We start from the raw sequence: 14,415 nt of genomic DNA, 5'->3' as shown, positions 1-14,415 counted from the left end.
TTTTTTAGCAAAGCTACACAAGAAAAGGAAAACCCAATTAGTGGATAGAATTCCCACCTTTTGTCCTGTATCTTTAGCATATAATAACCTAGGTTAGCGTATGGTTCACAAGATTAAATAACATCCACCTTCAACCCTTATTTTTTCGATACGTACTTACTGTATCATAAGAATTTAAAATCAGCAAAATTTCTTTCCCTTTATGTGGGATTTCTCTACCATGCGAGTTGGAAAATTCTTCTTGTTAGTGTAGGTCTATCACTTATAACTCATATGATTCTTTGCGGTGCATATTCATTAATTCTTACTTAATTACATTATTCACTACAATGAAGTATATTTGTATTTCAACTAAACATTACCAAAATTATGTGTTTATTTGGAAAGTATTATATTAACAGGAACCAAACATATCAAAGACCAAAAGTTGAACAGAAAATAAAGCAGTTGAGCTTGATAAACTGTATTTTTAAAAGTGTTGTGAGTATGAAAAACAGTGTAAAAGCGTTTGGTAAGTTTTAATGTAAAAGTGATATAATTGTACATATGAAAACAATGGTGGCGAGGATAGTGATTGTGTTGGTGGTGGTGTTGGAGCCAATAAATGGGTGCATAGGTAACAATGATGGTAGGGGCGGCAACAACAACAATGGTGGTAGTTGTGGTTGTGTTTGTGGTGATACTGGTGGTAGTTGTGTTTATGGTGGTGGTGATGGCGGCAACAACGATGGTAGTGGTAGTTGTGGTTGTGGTGGCGGGTATGGTTGTGGTGGTGGTGGTTGTAGTGGTAGTGGTGGTGACATGATTGTGGTGTGGTGGTGGTGGCAACAATGGTGGTGGTAACAACAATGATGGTGCAAGAGATTAAGGTTTGTAGTGATACGTGGTGGTGGTTACTTTGTTCTTCAAGGATAAAATGTGTCTAGAAGGATAAATAATGTCATTTTAAAAACTAATGAGGGTATTACAAGAATTAAAAATATTCATTAAAGACTTAACTCTGCTTTTTATCAAAGCAACTTTTAAAAGCACATACAAGCTGCTTTTAAAAGTTGATGTTTAGATGTCATTGCTTGTAAATAAACATGATATGTCATTTTTACCATACTTTTTTATTGCTGATCTTTTGGTGAAAAAAAAAGTAATACCAAACGGGGCCTTACTATGATGCCACTTCCTAAACCAAAACAAGGCCTCGTTTGTTTCACCTTTTAGCTAGGATTAGATTAGCTTGCTAGGATTATAATCCCTTATTTTTATGACTAAGGATTAACTTAAATGAGACTAGGTGAGACTCGTGTGTACTAACGACATCACTAACATACGCCTAGCAGTCCGTTCGTCAACATGAGATTGCTAATTCCACCTCCAATTTCGTCTTACTGGTCTTTTTCCTACATCAGCAATAACTACGGGGCCGACTAGCACAACCCATGACAATAGCCTAAAAAGGGCTTTTGAGGTTCTCCTTTGCGAGGTTGGCGCCCGATGGTGTTTAGATCGAGTTCGAAGCAGCGTCCTAGACCTTTCCAGCAAGGATATTAGCTTCGTGTCCATATCCGTATTTGTCATTGACTACCCTTCGACTGGTACTTGGTGGCCATTTTGGTAATTGCAGTGTCAGCCATGGCAGAGAGAGGAGAAGGGATAAAGAGTACAGTGGTGATTTTTTTTAGTACATCAATATTTTTACACTAAGGGGAGGGGGAGTTCAGCTAAGCCACACAATGAGCAGCCTAATTTGGTATTGAATTCGTCATCCATGAGATTTAAACCTAAGACCTCTAACTTCCAAGTGAAGAGGTGAAGAGTAATACCACCAGATCGTAGTCCTGAGTGGTAAGACAGTGGTGATTTAGAAGTCCATATATGCAAGGCATTCAACAAAATTAGACAACCCACATCTCTTAAGAATACTAGCTTCGACAACACTGCTGTGAGTTCTCTTGCTGCTCTGGCACCGAGTGCTGTGAGCTTCTCTTTTCTCTTGCTAAGGTGAAACCCTCTTTTATCACCCATACCAATGGATCACGAGGAGGAGATGCTAGACTATCTCAATATTACATTTGAGGATAGTCTCAACTTGGAAGAAATATTTAACAACAACATTCACCTAGTAGGAAGGTTAATTGCTGACAATGAATCATCCTAAACGGTGGTGAAGAAGTGCTTCGTTCAGCGTGGAACAAAATGGGAGTGGTCAGAGTCCAACGGGCCAAAGCAAATGTGTATGCCATCACTGTTGGGGATGAAGCTGTGGCAAGAAAGAAACTTAAAGGCAACCCCTGGTTCATCAGGGACTACACATTCTCGGTTAAACGTTGGCCATCGTTTCATTCATTAGACGATATTGAAGCAGACTAGGCAATTTTTTGGATACAAGCACATGGGATACCAAGGAATTATTGTACCAAGAAGAACGCCAGAAGATTTGGGGCCAAAATAGGGGCCTTTCTTGAAGTTGAGGACCCAATGGAAGTTGGATTTAGGGGATTTTTGCACCTTCGAGTGGACTTTGACGCCTCAAAACCTCTTATTACTTGCTTCTCGGTCCCATGCCCGAGGGTTAAATCCTACACAATCCATGATTTGGGAGACTGCCACCTCCATGATTTGGGGTTCGTGGGTATCCCATTTACATGGATAACTACCAGGTTAGGAGGTATAAAAGAATGCCTCGACAGGGCTCTAGCGAATAATGATTGGAAGAATATGTTCAATTGTGCATGGGTATCTCACTTGGATCCATCAAAATCAGATCATGTAACATTGCTGATTGAACTAGAAGGAATTCCCAATCAGGGAAGGCGACGCCATATGCCTTTTCGATTTGAGAACTTTTGGGCAGAGCATGAGAAGTGTGAAAGTATCATTCGAGACACATGGAATCAACCAACCACGGGGGTACCAATGTATCGGGTGGTCAGTAAGATCTGAGTTACCAATTGTCGTTGGTCAAATGGAACCAAGAGGTTTTCCGAGGTAAACATGAAGAGATTGCTAAGATTAGACAAAAATTAGGCTTCATTATAGCTCAGCCGCTTAATGAAGGAGTAATCGTTGAGCGGGAATCTTTACTACTACAGCTAGATCTTTTACTAGGACAAGAGGAGAAATATTGGCGACAGCATTCTCGGGCACTATGGATTAAGAAAGGCAATCAGAATACACATTTTTTCCACCAAAGAGGGAAATTTTGAAATTCAAAAAATGATATCAAACGCATCAAGAATGCAAATGATGAATAGGTTTGTAATGAGGCATGTATTGAAAGAATAGCTACAGACTACTTTCATAACATTTTCTACTCAACGGGTTGCTTGGATGGGGCAGAAATATTAGAGGTAATGGATAAGCAGATCACTGCATAGATGAATGGGATTTTGGATAAAGATATTTCTGATGAGGAAGTTAAAGAAGCAGTGTTCTAAATGCAGCCGGCAAAGGCCCCAGGGCCCGACGGGATGAACCCATTTTTCTTTCAGAAATACTGGCATATAATGGGGACGAATATTAATTGTGCAATCAGAAACTTCCATGCATCTAGTAAGCTGCTAAAATAGATTAACTATACACATATTACTCTCATCCCCAAAACAAAGCGCCCAGAGTAGATGACTCAAGTTCGACCCATCAGCTTGTGTAATGTACTGTTTAGAATTATCTCCAAAGTCCTGGCCAACAGATTGAAAACTCTCATCCCTTCGATAATATCTCCAAACCAAAGTGCATTTGTACCAGGGAGAAACATATTGGATAACACCATCCTAGCATCTGAAATAGCCAACTATTTATTCAAGAGAAGAAGAGGAAAAAAAAGGGCTTTATCTCCTTGAAGCTCGATATTAGTAAGGCATATGACCGGATTGAATGGAGATTTTTACGACAAATACTTAGCAAACTCGGATTCTCTCAAAAATGGACAAACCTAGTTATGCTATGTGTGTCAACAGTATCCTACTCGGTTATCCTAAATGGGTACCCTCGGGGTTACATTCTCCCTTCAAGAGGATTGCGCCAGGGTGACCTTCTATCTTCATATCTGTTTATATTATGTGCTGAAGCACTATCAGTGTTGCTTGCACAATGGGAGAGCATGGGAGTAATTTCAGGTATCTTCATATGCCCAGAGGCACCATCGATAAGTCACTTGCTATTCGCAGATGACAGTCTATTATATTGCCAAGCCTCGGTTGTCGAATGCGAACAGATTATGGTTGATCTCCAATATTATGAAAGAGTATCTGGACAGAGAATTAATCTTCGAAAAAGTGAGGTCTGCTTTAGTCGAAATGTTAAAAGAACAATGCAAATGAGACTGGCGGCAATCTTACACTACTATAAAAGTGCCTTATTGTGTCGGTGGCTGGTGTCAGTTTTATATAATATAGTGGCAGATAAGATATTTTCAACACCCTTTTTTCATGATGTCAAAATTGTTGTCACGTATGACCGATATAAACTATTAATGTCGCTTATAACCGACATAAATTTTAATCTTTTTAAATGGTGGTGTCATTTAAAAAGAAAATCGCGTCGCATTAAGAATAGTGTCACTTCTACGTGACACTAATAATAGTTTTTAAATATTGTAAAACCCAATGTCAATTGTAGCCGACACTAACAATTATTTTTTAATGGTTTAAAACCCAATGTTGGCTAGTTCCCATTACTTCACGTGACTCTCTCTCTCTCTCTTTCTCTCTCTCTCTCTCTCTCTCTCTCTCTTACACACACATTAGTGCATCACATCATCTTTTAATTTTCTTCTCTTTGGCCGGTTCCCTCACATGGGTTCTTTATCTCTCTCTAACACACATACCTTATTTCTCTCACTTTTCTTTCTTTCATTTTTTTTAAACTGGTTCTTCTTCACCCCCTCTCTTTTCCGTCTCCATAATGTCTCTCTCTGTACCCACCCACTCAACCTTCTTTCATCATTCTCTCTCTCATTCCTATTCTCTTTCTTTTTCCTCGACTTTTCCATTTCCCATCCTTCCATCTTCTTCTCTTTTGGGCGGGATATTTCCCCCCATTTTTTAAACGAAAAAGAGGATGTCAGTCTCCCTATTTCAAGAGGCTTAACTCCCTCATTTATCTCTCCCTTCGTCCAAGCACACCCTAAAACCGTAGCTCATCTCTCCACATTTTCTCAAACCTTAACCTCCGTTTCTGCAAACCAAACCTTAATCTTCCATCATCAACCCATAAGACCTCGCAGCCATTGATTTACTATATCACCAGAATGGTAGCATCATCGATCTTTGTGCCAATGCACTCAGAGGTAAACTTTTCACCCTCCCTTGCCGATTCATGTACTCAGGTTCACGGATTAAAATATATCATACAAGAAAAAAATCTTCAACTCCATATGCACTCAGGTTCACAAATCCATAATTTTTTAAAGGTATAAAACCTGAGTTTAATCTATAGAGATTAGAGCCCTAATGTTGAAGTCGTAAAGTATTGGAGCATTGATCTGATGGCAAGCATGGCACATGGAGCTGCTAGTATTATATATGGTAGCATGGAGGTACAGAATCTGTGGTCTTCGACAAAGGCAAGCACGGGAAAGCATCATGGCAGTTGCTAGTATTATATGCAAGCATGGAGCTCTGATTAGTATTATATGTAATTGTTAGTTTTTTTATCTTCATCTTGTAACCTATTCTCTAATAGCTCTTATATATGTGTTATTTGTACTTCCTAATTTATATGAAATAGAATACATTTAACAAGAAATTCTACACCCAAAGACCCCAGTTGAATTCTTGAATAAATTGAATCTGTGAAGTTTGCATCCCATGTACCATCTGTGTAGGAATGCATGATAATTATTTTATTCATCGAGATGTTGGGTAATGTCGGTTAGGATCGACAATAGATTGAGTATTTTATTTGTTAGCTGCTAGTTGACGTCAGTTATGACCGTCATCATAATGGGTGTCGCTTTTAATCGACGCTGAGCCGTGGCGGATTAAGTGCATAAACCGACATCGAAGCCCTTTCGTGACGTTAGCAATGGTTTCGCTATTCCAATCCGACATTCCATAGTTTTATGTCATATTTTCCATAGTTTTATGTCATATTTTTGTCGAATTTTCGACATAAATTGGAGTCTAGTCGGTTTTTGGTTCGTCGGTGATAGCCTCTTTTGTAGTAGTGTTAAGGCTGCAGCGTGTAGAAAGACATGACAAATATTTAAGCATGCCCACATTCGTGGGTAGAAACAAATCAAAATGTTTCAATTACATAAAGGACCGTTTGTGGAAAAGGTTATGGAAGGGCAAGCTACTCAATGCGGTGGGAAATGAGGTGTTAGTTAAAGCAATAGCTCAATTAATCCCTACCTATACAATAAGTTGCTTTCTCCTACCCAAGCAATTCTGTGAGAACTTGAACAGACTCATTGAATCTTTCTGGTGAGATGGGGATGAAGGTGAAAGAAAACTGCATTGGTGCTCTTGGGAAAGATTGTGTATCCCAAAAAACGAATGAGGACTTGGGTTTCGAGATATTTTGGCATTCAATATGGGGATGCTAGCTAAATAAGGATGGAGGATTATTAATGAACCTCAGTCATTGGTAGCACAGGTACTAAAAACAAAATACTTTCCACATGGATCCTTCATGGAGGCATCGGTTTTGCCTAATACTTCTTATTGTTGGAAGAGCATTTGTACGGCACAGAAGATTATCACTATCGGGGCAAGACGGAAGGTCGGAAGGGGTTTTACGATAAGGATATGAGAGGATCCTTGGCTACCCACCTCGACATCCTTTCGGCTGTTCACAACCAAACCTGTGAGATGCTCATTCAAAACGGTTGATGAGCTCATTGATCAATCTAAGAATCGTTGGAACCACGGCCTGCTAAGTCAGCTCTTTTCGATAGAGGAATTTGATGTTATTTGGTCGATCCCATTAAGCCGACGTTCTTCTCCTCCAGTTTACTTAATCTGGCATTGTGATAAACGGGGCAAATTTACAGTCCGAAGTGCATATCACATTGCAAGATCTTGGCTCCAACCAGTAAATAGCATAACATCATCCTCGACACAACCTCTCTTCGGTGGTACATTGTGGTCAAAATTGTGGAATGCAAATATGCCGCCTAAGGTCAAAATTTGTGTATGGCGCCTTAGTAACGAAGTCATGCTAATTTGAATAAATGCCATGTCATCACCGATTCAGATTGCACGCTTTGCAACTACCATGGCGAGACAACTGTTCATGTGATGAAAAACTGCCCGTATGCAAGGTGTGCATGGTTGGTGTCCGGGTTGGGAGTAATTATGAAGGATGTCCAACACCCATCTTTTCTTGATTAGATTACTGAAGTAGCGAGACTGCTCCCCAAATCCAGTTTTGATCTCTTCCTCATGACCTGTTGGGCATTATGGGGGCTAGGAATGTGAAACTGTGGAATGAGGAAGTATATACCCTTGATGTGTGTGTTGAGAGGGCTGGACAATGGTGGATAGCCTTTGGAAAGGCTAAACATATGCAAAGTTCGACGGCGGGGACCAATAATAGAGCCAAATGGACTCCTCATCCTCCGAGACGGCTCAAATTGAATGTAGATGGGGCCTGGAATGAAACCAGGACAAAGGCTGGTTTTGGGGCGATTATTCGAGATGATAATGGAGACTTTGTGAAGGCAATTTGTGGCAGCTATGAGGATATCTTTTCTCCTTTGCATGCGGAACTAGTGGCTTGTAGGGAAGCTATGTATTGGGCAGTAAACAGGGGTTATCAAAACTTATGTTTCGAGACAGAACTCAATTCAGATTGTGGAGGCTTTAAGGAACCCATCTCTAAACTTGTCCACTGTGGGACAAGTGGTGGAGGACATCAAAGCACTTCTCCATCCAATCACTGAAGCTACTATTACCCATACTCACCGCAATATGAACAATGTTGCTCATCGACTTGCATGGATTGGACTTTCAGTAACCCAAACCTGTGAAAGGAATGAGATTCCTCCAAGTGTTATTCATGATCTACTTGTTGAGGATTGTGTAGGGCAATGATTTCAAAAGTCAAACGATGTAATAGTCTTTTTGATGAAATGAAATCTACTATCGTATATTTTCAAAAAAAAAAAAAAGAATTGGAAAATTTTATTTGAACCCATATGACTTTACTCTATACCTAACTCAAACATTATATGTAAATTATTATTTTTACCCTATTGTACAATTACCATAAAAAATGATATGCAATTAAAACTATTTTTTATTTTTTATTTTTTATCTATAAACCCACATTCAGTAATCGCCTCACCATGACAATTTGGTGAAATTGCCTTATTTAAAGGTCCAAATATAGTGATGAGATGTTGAATATTGTTTGAGAACCAAAAGGCACAAAATGTCTCATCCTAAAACAGCTTGCCTAAATAGCCGAAAGACACAAATTGAGATTGAAATCTCAAATGAGAGTACCAAGAAGACTTCAGCACAACCATTGTTTTCCACAACTGCTTTCTGGGTGCCGAATTTAATTTAACGATTCAAATAATAGTAATGAGATGATGACTTAACCCTATCGAGTTCTCTCACGATTCTCCATTAATGCAACTTATAAATCATTTCAACATTCAATACAATCGAAAGATTGTAAATTTTATCAATCGAAGAAAATGTTTTGAATACCTCAGTGCCTTAGTTGATTCGATGGAGAAAGAGCAACAAAATTCGCCCACACCGTTCAACATTTCTCATTGCTTCAATGACATACCGACATTTTAGGGTTTAGATTTTGGTTTTTTTATTTTTTAATTGGGTGTAAAGATAAATGCACATATTAGGATGAGTTTGTGAGGGTAACTTAGGAAGTAAAAGTGAATTTAAAGAGATACTAAAAGATAAATTAAATACAACATGGATGTAGAGAGAATAAGTTCGGTGTAAATAAAATTTCCCTTTTAAAATTTTAGATTTTTTTTTTAAATTTTTATTTCATGTAATGAGTGCAAATTTTAGGGGTTTTAAGGCAAAAGTGAATAAAAACAATAATTAAAAAAAATTAGGTATTGATAATATTCTAGTTCGTGGATTAGTCGACATTGATCAAATGTTTCATAATTCTTATACTATTTTGACTTATCTAATTCAGCTTTGTACTTGAAACTAGTGCAATCCCAGCTAAGAAGGTGAACAAACGGAGCTCAAGAGTACTAATATCGAAAATTAGTCATGTTGTAAATGTATTAATGTAAATTATTCCGTACAACTCCCAATGAGGAGTTAATCTGATGACTTCACTTGAGGCGGCGATCCCACCACAATGGCTAATTAGATAGTGATATGTAATTTGCTTTACTGTGTCACCTTCTCTCTCTCTGTTCCATGCATGAGCCAGGCAGAGGCGGCAACTAATTGCTTTTTTTTAAACACTAATTAAATCACAGTCCACAGCGTCAAAAGAAAGCTTAAATGCGAAGAAATTTCGTCGACCACCCAAAACCCTAAATATAATAAAACAAAAAGAGAGAGAATTGAGGGAATAAAAGTAAAAATATACAAAAGCCTCTCCCTTGCTTTCCTCCTCTCTAGCTTTCTCTTTTCTCTTTTCTTTCTTTCTTGGCTCTGGTATTCCCTTGGTGTGATTCTCCACCACCATATTTCCTAAAGACCCATCAAACTTTATAAAAGAAGAAAAAAGATCAAACACCATGGTTTTCTCATCTATTCCAGTCTATTTAGATCCTCCCAATTGGCACCAGGTGAGGTTTTCTCTAGCTCGAATTTTCCATCAATAACTTCTATCGTCGCCAAAATAGAGAAAAGGGAAGAACAAAATTAAAAGCAAATTAAAAAGATAATTATTCCTATTCCTTTGTGATATCTTTGTGAATATACCAGAAATATTTGTTTCTTTTGATTAACTCATAGTTTCTTTTGATTTTTATTATCTTGCAGCAACCAAATCATCATCCACTAGGAAGTACTACTACTGGAAGTGAAAATCCACATGAGCTTCCACCACTGCCTCCACCACCGTCAGTAACTCATGTTGGTGGTGCAGCCAATATTGGTGGTGGTGGAGGCCCAGGCTCCATCAGACCCAGTTCGATGTCTGATCGAGCCCGTCTGGCAAAGATTCCACAACCAGAAACCGCGCTCAAGTGTCCGCGGTGTGAGTCCACCAACACCAAGTTTTGCTATTTCAACAACTACAGCCTCAGTCAGCCTCGCCACTTCTGCAAAACATGTAGGCGTTATTGGACCCGAGGAGGTTCCCTAAGGAACGTTCCCGTGGGAGGAGGATGTCGTCGAAACAAGAAAAGCAAAAGCAACAACAGCAGCAACAGCAGTCGATCCAAATCTCCAGTAGCCACTGGCGATCATATCCAAACAGGTTCCAACTCAATTACCAACAACTCATCAGATCATATGATTGGTAATATTACTCATCATTTTTCAAACCTTCCACCGAGTACTCATCAATCACTACCATTTCTAGCATCATCCATACAAAGTCTAGGTCGTTATGGTGGTGCTGGGAACATGGGATTGAACTTCAATGAGATCCAGCAGGAAGAGACTGATCATCACCATCATCATATGGGGTTTCAATTTCATCAGATTGCAGGAGGCAATAATATGAACAATTTAAGTGGTGGAATATTAGGAGGGGGTCATAATAATCAGTGGCGTAATTTGAACTTGCAGCATATTCCATTCTTGGGCGGTACCGGGTTCGAATCATCAACATCAACAGGTTTATACCCATTTCAAACTGGTGATCTAGGAGTCGATCATCAAGCATCAACCCATCCAATGGTTGGGAATAATTCTAGGATTAGTACTGAGCAGTTGCCCCCTCCAGTGAAGACTGAAGATAATCATGGTCTTAGTTTGACGAGACCTTCTTTGGGTACTGCTATTTCACCTGAAATTAACAATAGCCAGTTCTGGGGTGGAAATTTGAATGCGTGGACAGATTTATCAGGACTCAACTCTTCTTCCACAAGCCATCTCTTGTAACTAAGGTCGACGGTGATGAATTTCAAGAACCCTAATCATCATTGCTGATTAGAGGTGGAACCAATTAAGAAATGGTAGGCTTTCTATTTTGTATTTTATTTTGTTTTTATTTTTAACTTTGAGTACTTATGTTGTGCTTGTTGGTATCGTGTATCAGTGTATGGGTTTAATTACATATGTATGGAGTACTTGGTCCTTAATTTGTGTAGCATGGGGTTGTATCTGAACACTATGAGATGATCACTTGTTATAAACCTCTCATGTCTTCTTTCAGCCACATGCATTTAATAGTAACCCTAATGCAAGAGAAATGAAAATGCAAGAATAATGTCTACTCATTGAATTTATTTATTATATTATGAGTCCTACTATTAATTATGTGCGTACGATTTTGCATTGATTGTAAGTCTCTCTATGTCTCTCTGGTTTAGGTTTTAACTAAAGTACTTGGTTTGATCCACATTTCACCATTGCTCTGAAAAGGTTTGCCTTTAGGTCATTCACCAAGCACTGTCTTCAATGGTCTCTCTCTCTCTAGCAAAAATTTAATGAACGAAAAGTGATGTGTCATCAGGACTTGAGAGAGGGACACTGACTCCACTTCGCCCATTTTCCCAATTCCTGTAAATGTCGCAAATTTTGAACTCCCAGAAAGCTTCTTGTCTCATGTTTTTATGAGATTCGAATTCAATAGGATGTTAATTTGTTTTCAGTTTTCACCTCAGCAGGAAAACATGTTTACTACATTTAGATTTGTGCGTCAGAGAGACAGATGCATGGGAGGAGAGAGAGAGAGCATCATTATCATGCATACAAAACAGTACCATATATAATGATTTTGTAATAATAATAAGAATGATAAGGTCAGTGGAAGTACTTATTTGTTTTGGGTGGGTGAAAGTGAAAGTTGACAACTTTGAAGTGAAATGTGAGAAAATGCCAAAAATCCCACTAAAAACCATGCATGCAAGTATCCAATTTTCTCAACCAAATGTGCATGAGTTAATTAATTTGTTTTTTCAAATACTAGGTAGGTCAAAGAACTATTTTCGTTATTTTTCTTTTTCTGCAGCATTATTTGAAGATAGTGAATTCGACACAGAACTTGGGTGCAAGCCTTTTTTAAAAACTTTTTTTAGTGTTTACTACTTTAAAACCAAACATGGTTCCCCCAAACATTCTTTTGAAATTGGGTCAAGAAAATAATAGAATTTGGTCACGTTAGAATATAACAAGATACGATTATATCTCTACTGATCTCCTCAGAGATCGATGTAATAATTACATATTAGTATTGTAAGCCAAAAGGGGTTGGTCATCTTATGAAAAAGAGAGGAATCATGGATTTGCTTTTGTGAGAACCAAGGCTGCCAAGCAATGGACGAATAAAGCAATCCAACCAGAATGCTCAGAAGCAAAAACTTAAAGCAGACACTCTTACGCTCTCTCTCTCTCTCTCTCTCTCTCTCTCTATATATATATATATATATATATATATATATATATTTGATATTGGTCATGGGACGTAGACTGCAGAAACAGTTATTGTGAGAAGAAAATGAGCATGCATTATGCATATGGGCCGTGGCAAAAGGGCAAGCAGAAAAGAGGAGGAATGGCTATTGATGAAGCCTGATGAGAGACAGAGAGGTAAGAGCAATGCAACGCAATCAAAGACTAATTCAAAGCATGCAGGGCTCGGAATTCCACGACCTCAATTTTTATGTTTGTTCATTTTGTTGACCCACTCATTGATAAGTGTGATATCTACTCTCTCTCTCTCTCTCTCTCTCTCTCTCTCTGTAGTCTTCTGTGCTTGTGTTCGTTGAAGCAGATGGGCCTGCGTTTTATTTTTCCTTTTCACTTTATTCCTCTTTATCACCTTCTGACGTTCTTCTTCTTCCAAATGGGCCATGGTATAATTTACATTTCTTTTTTTTTTCTTTTTTTTTATTTTTTTATTTTTTTTTACATTTGTTCTTCTTTAAAACCTTAAAAAAATTCCAATATACTCTTTAGTTAATATATAGTAGTTACTTGCTACCAGCTGCATATTCAGTTTTGAGTTGTTAGTTTGTGCTAGGTTTGCCTTCGTAGGTATTCAGTTAGAAGTAGGATAGGTCAACAGTTTGCTGGGTTCTCTACAAGTCGAAGGATAATGATAAGCTTAAAACAATATAGTTTTGCCCTTAAGCATGCATAACGCCAACCACGCTATTGATAAAACTAGGTCCATCTTTTTGGAATGGGTGAAGCTATTCACACATTTAATTTTACCTTCCACACACCTATTGTTAATTTATGTCATTTGATCTTTTTTAATTTATTCAATTCGACGATCGAAAATTAAAAGAGATATGTGGAAGTTAAAAAGAATATGTGTATAGCACCACCCTTTGAAGAAACACAGTGAATATGTTATACTGTTCCTATTGGCCTTTTGACTTTTTTTATTTTTTTATTTTTTATTTTTTGTGTCATGGGATTTAGTTTTATGTCTCCTTCGTTGTACAGCCCTTATGTGTAGTCCTACTCTTCTAATTCTTCATTACCCTTGATGTTGTTGTTAAAAAAACTTTATGATTAAATTCAAACTCCTAAAACATAGTAAACAAATTGTTATGATTTTACTAAATTAACAGTCATTACATGTATCACATATCTTATTATCAAGGTATACTTTGCTATAGCATGATCTTTTCTTTTAACTCTAATTATATATGATCTTAAATATACATGCTGTACTTGCGTCCTTAATTAGCTTTCATTTTAAACTCAGTTCTTTATAATCCCGTTGCAGGTATATTCTATTTTTTATGTAAAACTATCTAAGCAACTTCAGAGTAGTTTGTTTAAGATTAATTAGATTCCATGCGCTCTAATCTGAAAAGTATATTCATCGGTCCCAATTTCATAGAGGGGGTCCATATGATGTGGAATCCATACTTTTGATATTATATATGTATTATATATGTAAATTACATATAACGTGCCTTACCAAATTATTTTATCTTGCGGCTTCAATACTAACCTTGTTATGGGTATTTCAGCCATTAGCTATATATAAAATAATATTACAAAAAACAATAAGACATTTAACTATTTTACAAAGTTATTAGTTCTAAGCTCATGTATATTTGATATTCCATACATCAAAGAGCATAAGGAGAGACGTGGGGCTTGAAAGAAAGGCATGTTATAGTATCTTGTGTCACATCATACTCCATTGTATAAAGTATATATGTGATATAATACTCCACTGTAAGTTCTCTGAATTTCAATTGGAAAAAAAAAAAAGGCATGTTATAGTATCTTGTCACATCATTGCCTCCATAATAGGAAAGAGATCGTCTTCGGATCTCTTCCACCAAGGCCACTGGATCAAGTGATCCGGACCCTTGAAATTTGATCAAACGGCTAA

General features: G+C 37.7%; 1 protein-coding gene across 2 annotated transcripts; it reads left to right on the top strand.

Annotated features, from left to right (window-relative positions):
- The first annotated feature begins 9,502 nt into the window (after nt 1-9,502).
- LOC103421176 (dof zinc finger protein DOF3.6-like) lies at nt 9,503-11,267 on the top strand. 2 transcript variants are annotated; one of them, XM_008359219.4, is made up of 3 exons: nt 9,509-9,730; nt 9,927-10,365; nt 10,471-11,267. In XM_008359219.4, the coding sequence occupies exons 1-3, from the start codon at nt 9,680-9,682 to the stop codon at nt 10,992-10,994; spliced, it is 1,014 nt and encodes a 337-aa protein (XP_008357441.1). In that variant the 5' UTR covers nt 9,509-9,679; the 3' UTR covers nt 10,995-11,267. The 2 variants fall into 2 exon arrangements, with proteins under 2 accessions (XP_008357435.1, XP_008357441.1); XM_008359213.4 differs by having other exon boundaries at nt 9,503-9,730; nt 9,927-11,267.
- Nucleotides 11,268-14,415: the final 3,148 nt, after the last annotated feature.

This window comes from Malus domestica, chromosome 03 (genome assembly GCF_042453785.1).
Source record: "Malus domestica chromosome 03, GDT2T_hap1".
Lineage (NCBI taxonomy): Eukaryota > Viridiplantae > Streptophyta > Magnoliopsida > Rosales > Rosaceae > Malus > Malus domestica.
This window is presented reverse-complemented; position numbering and strand designations above follow the sequence as displayed.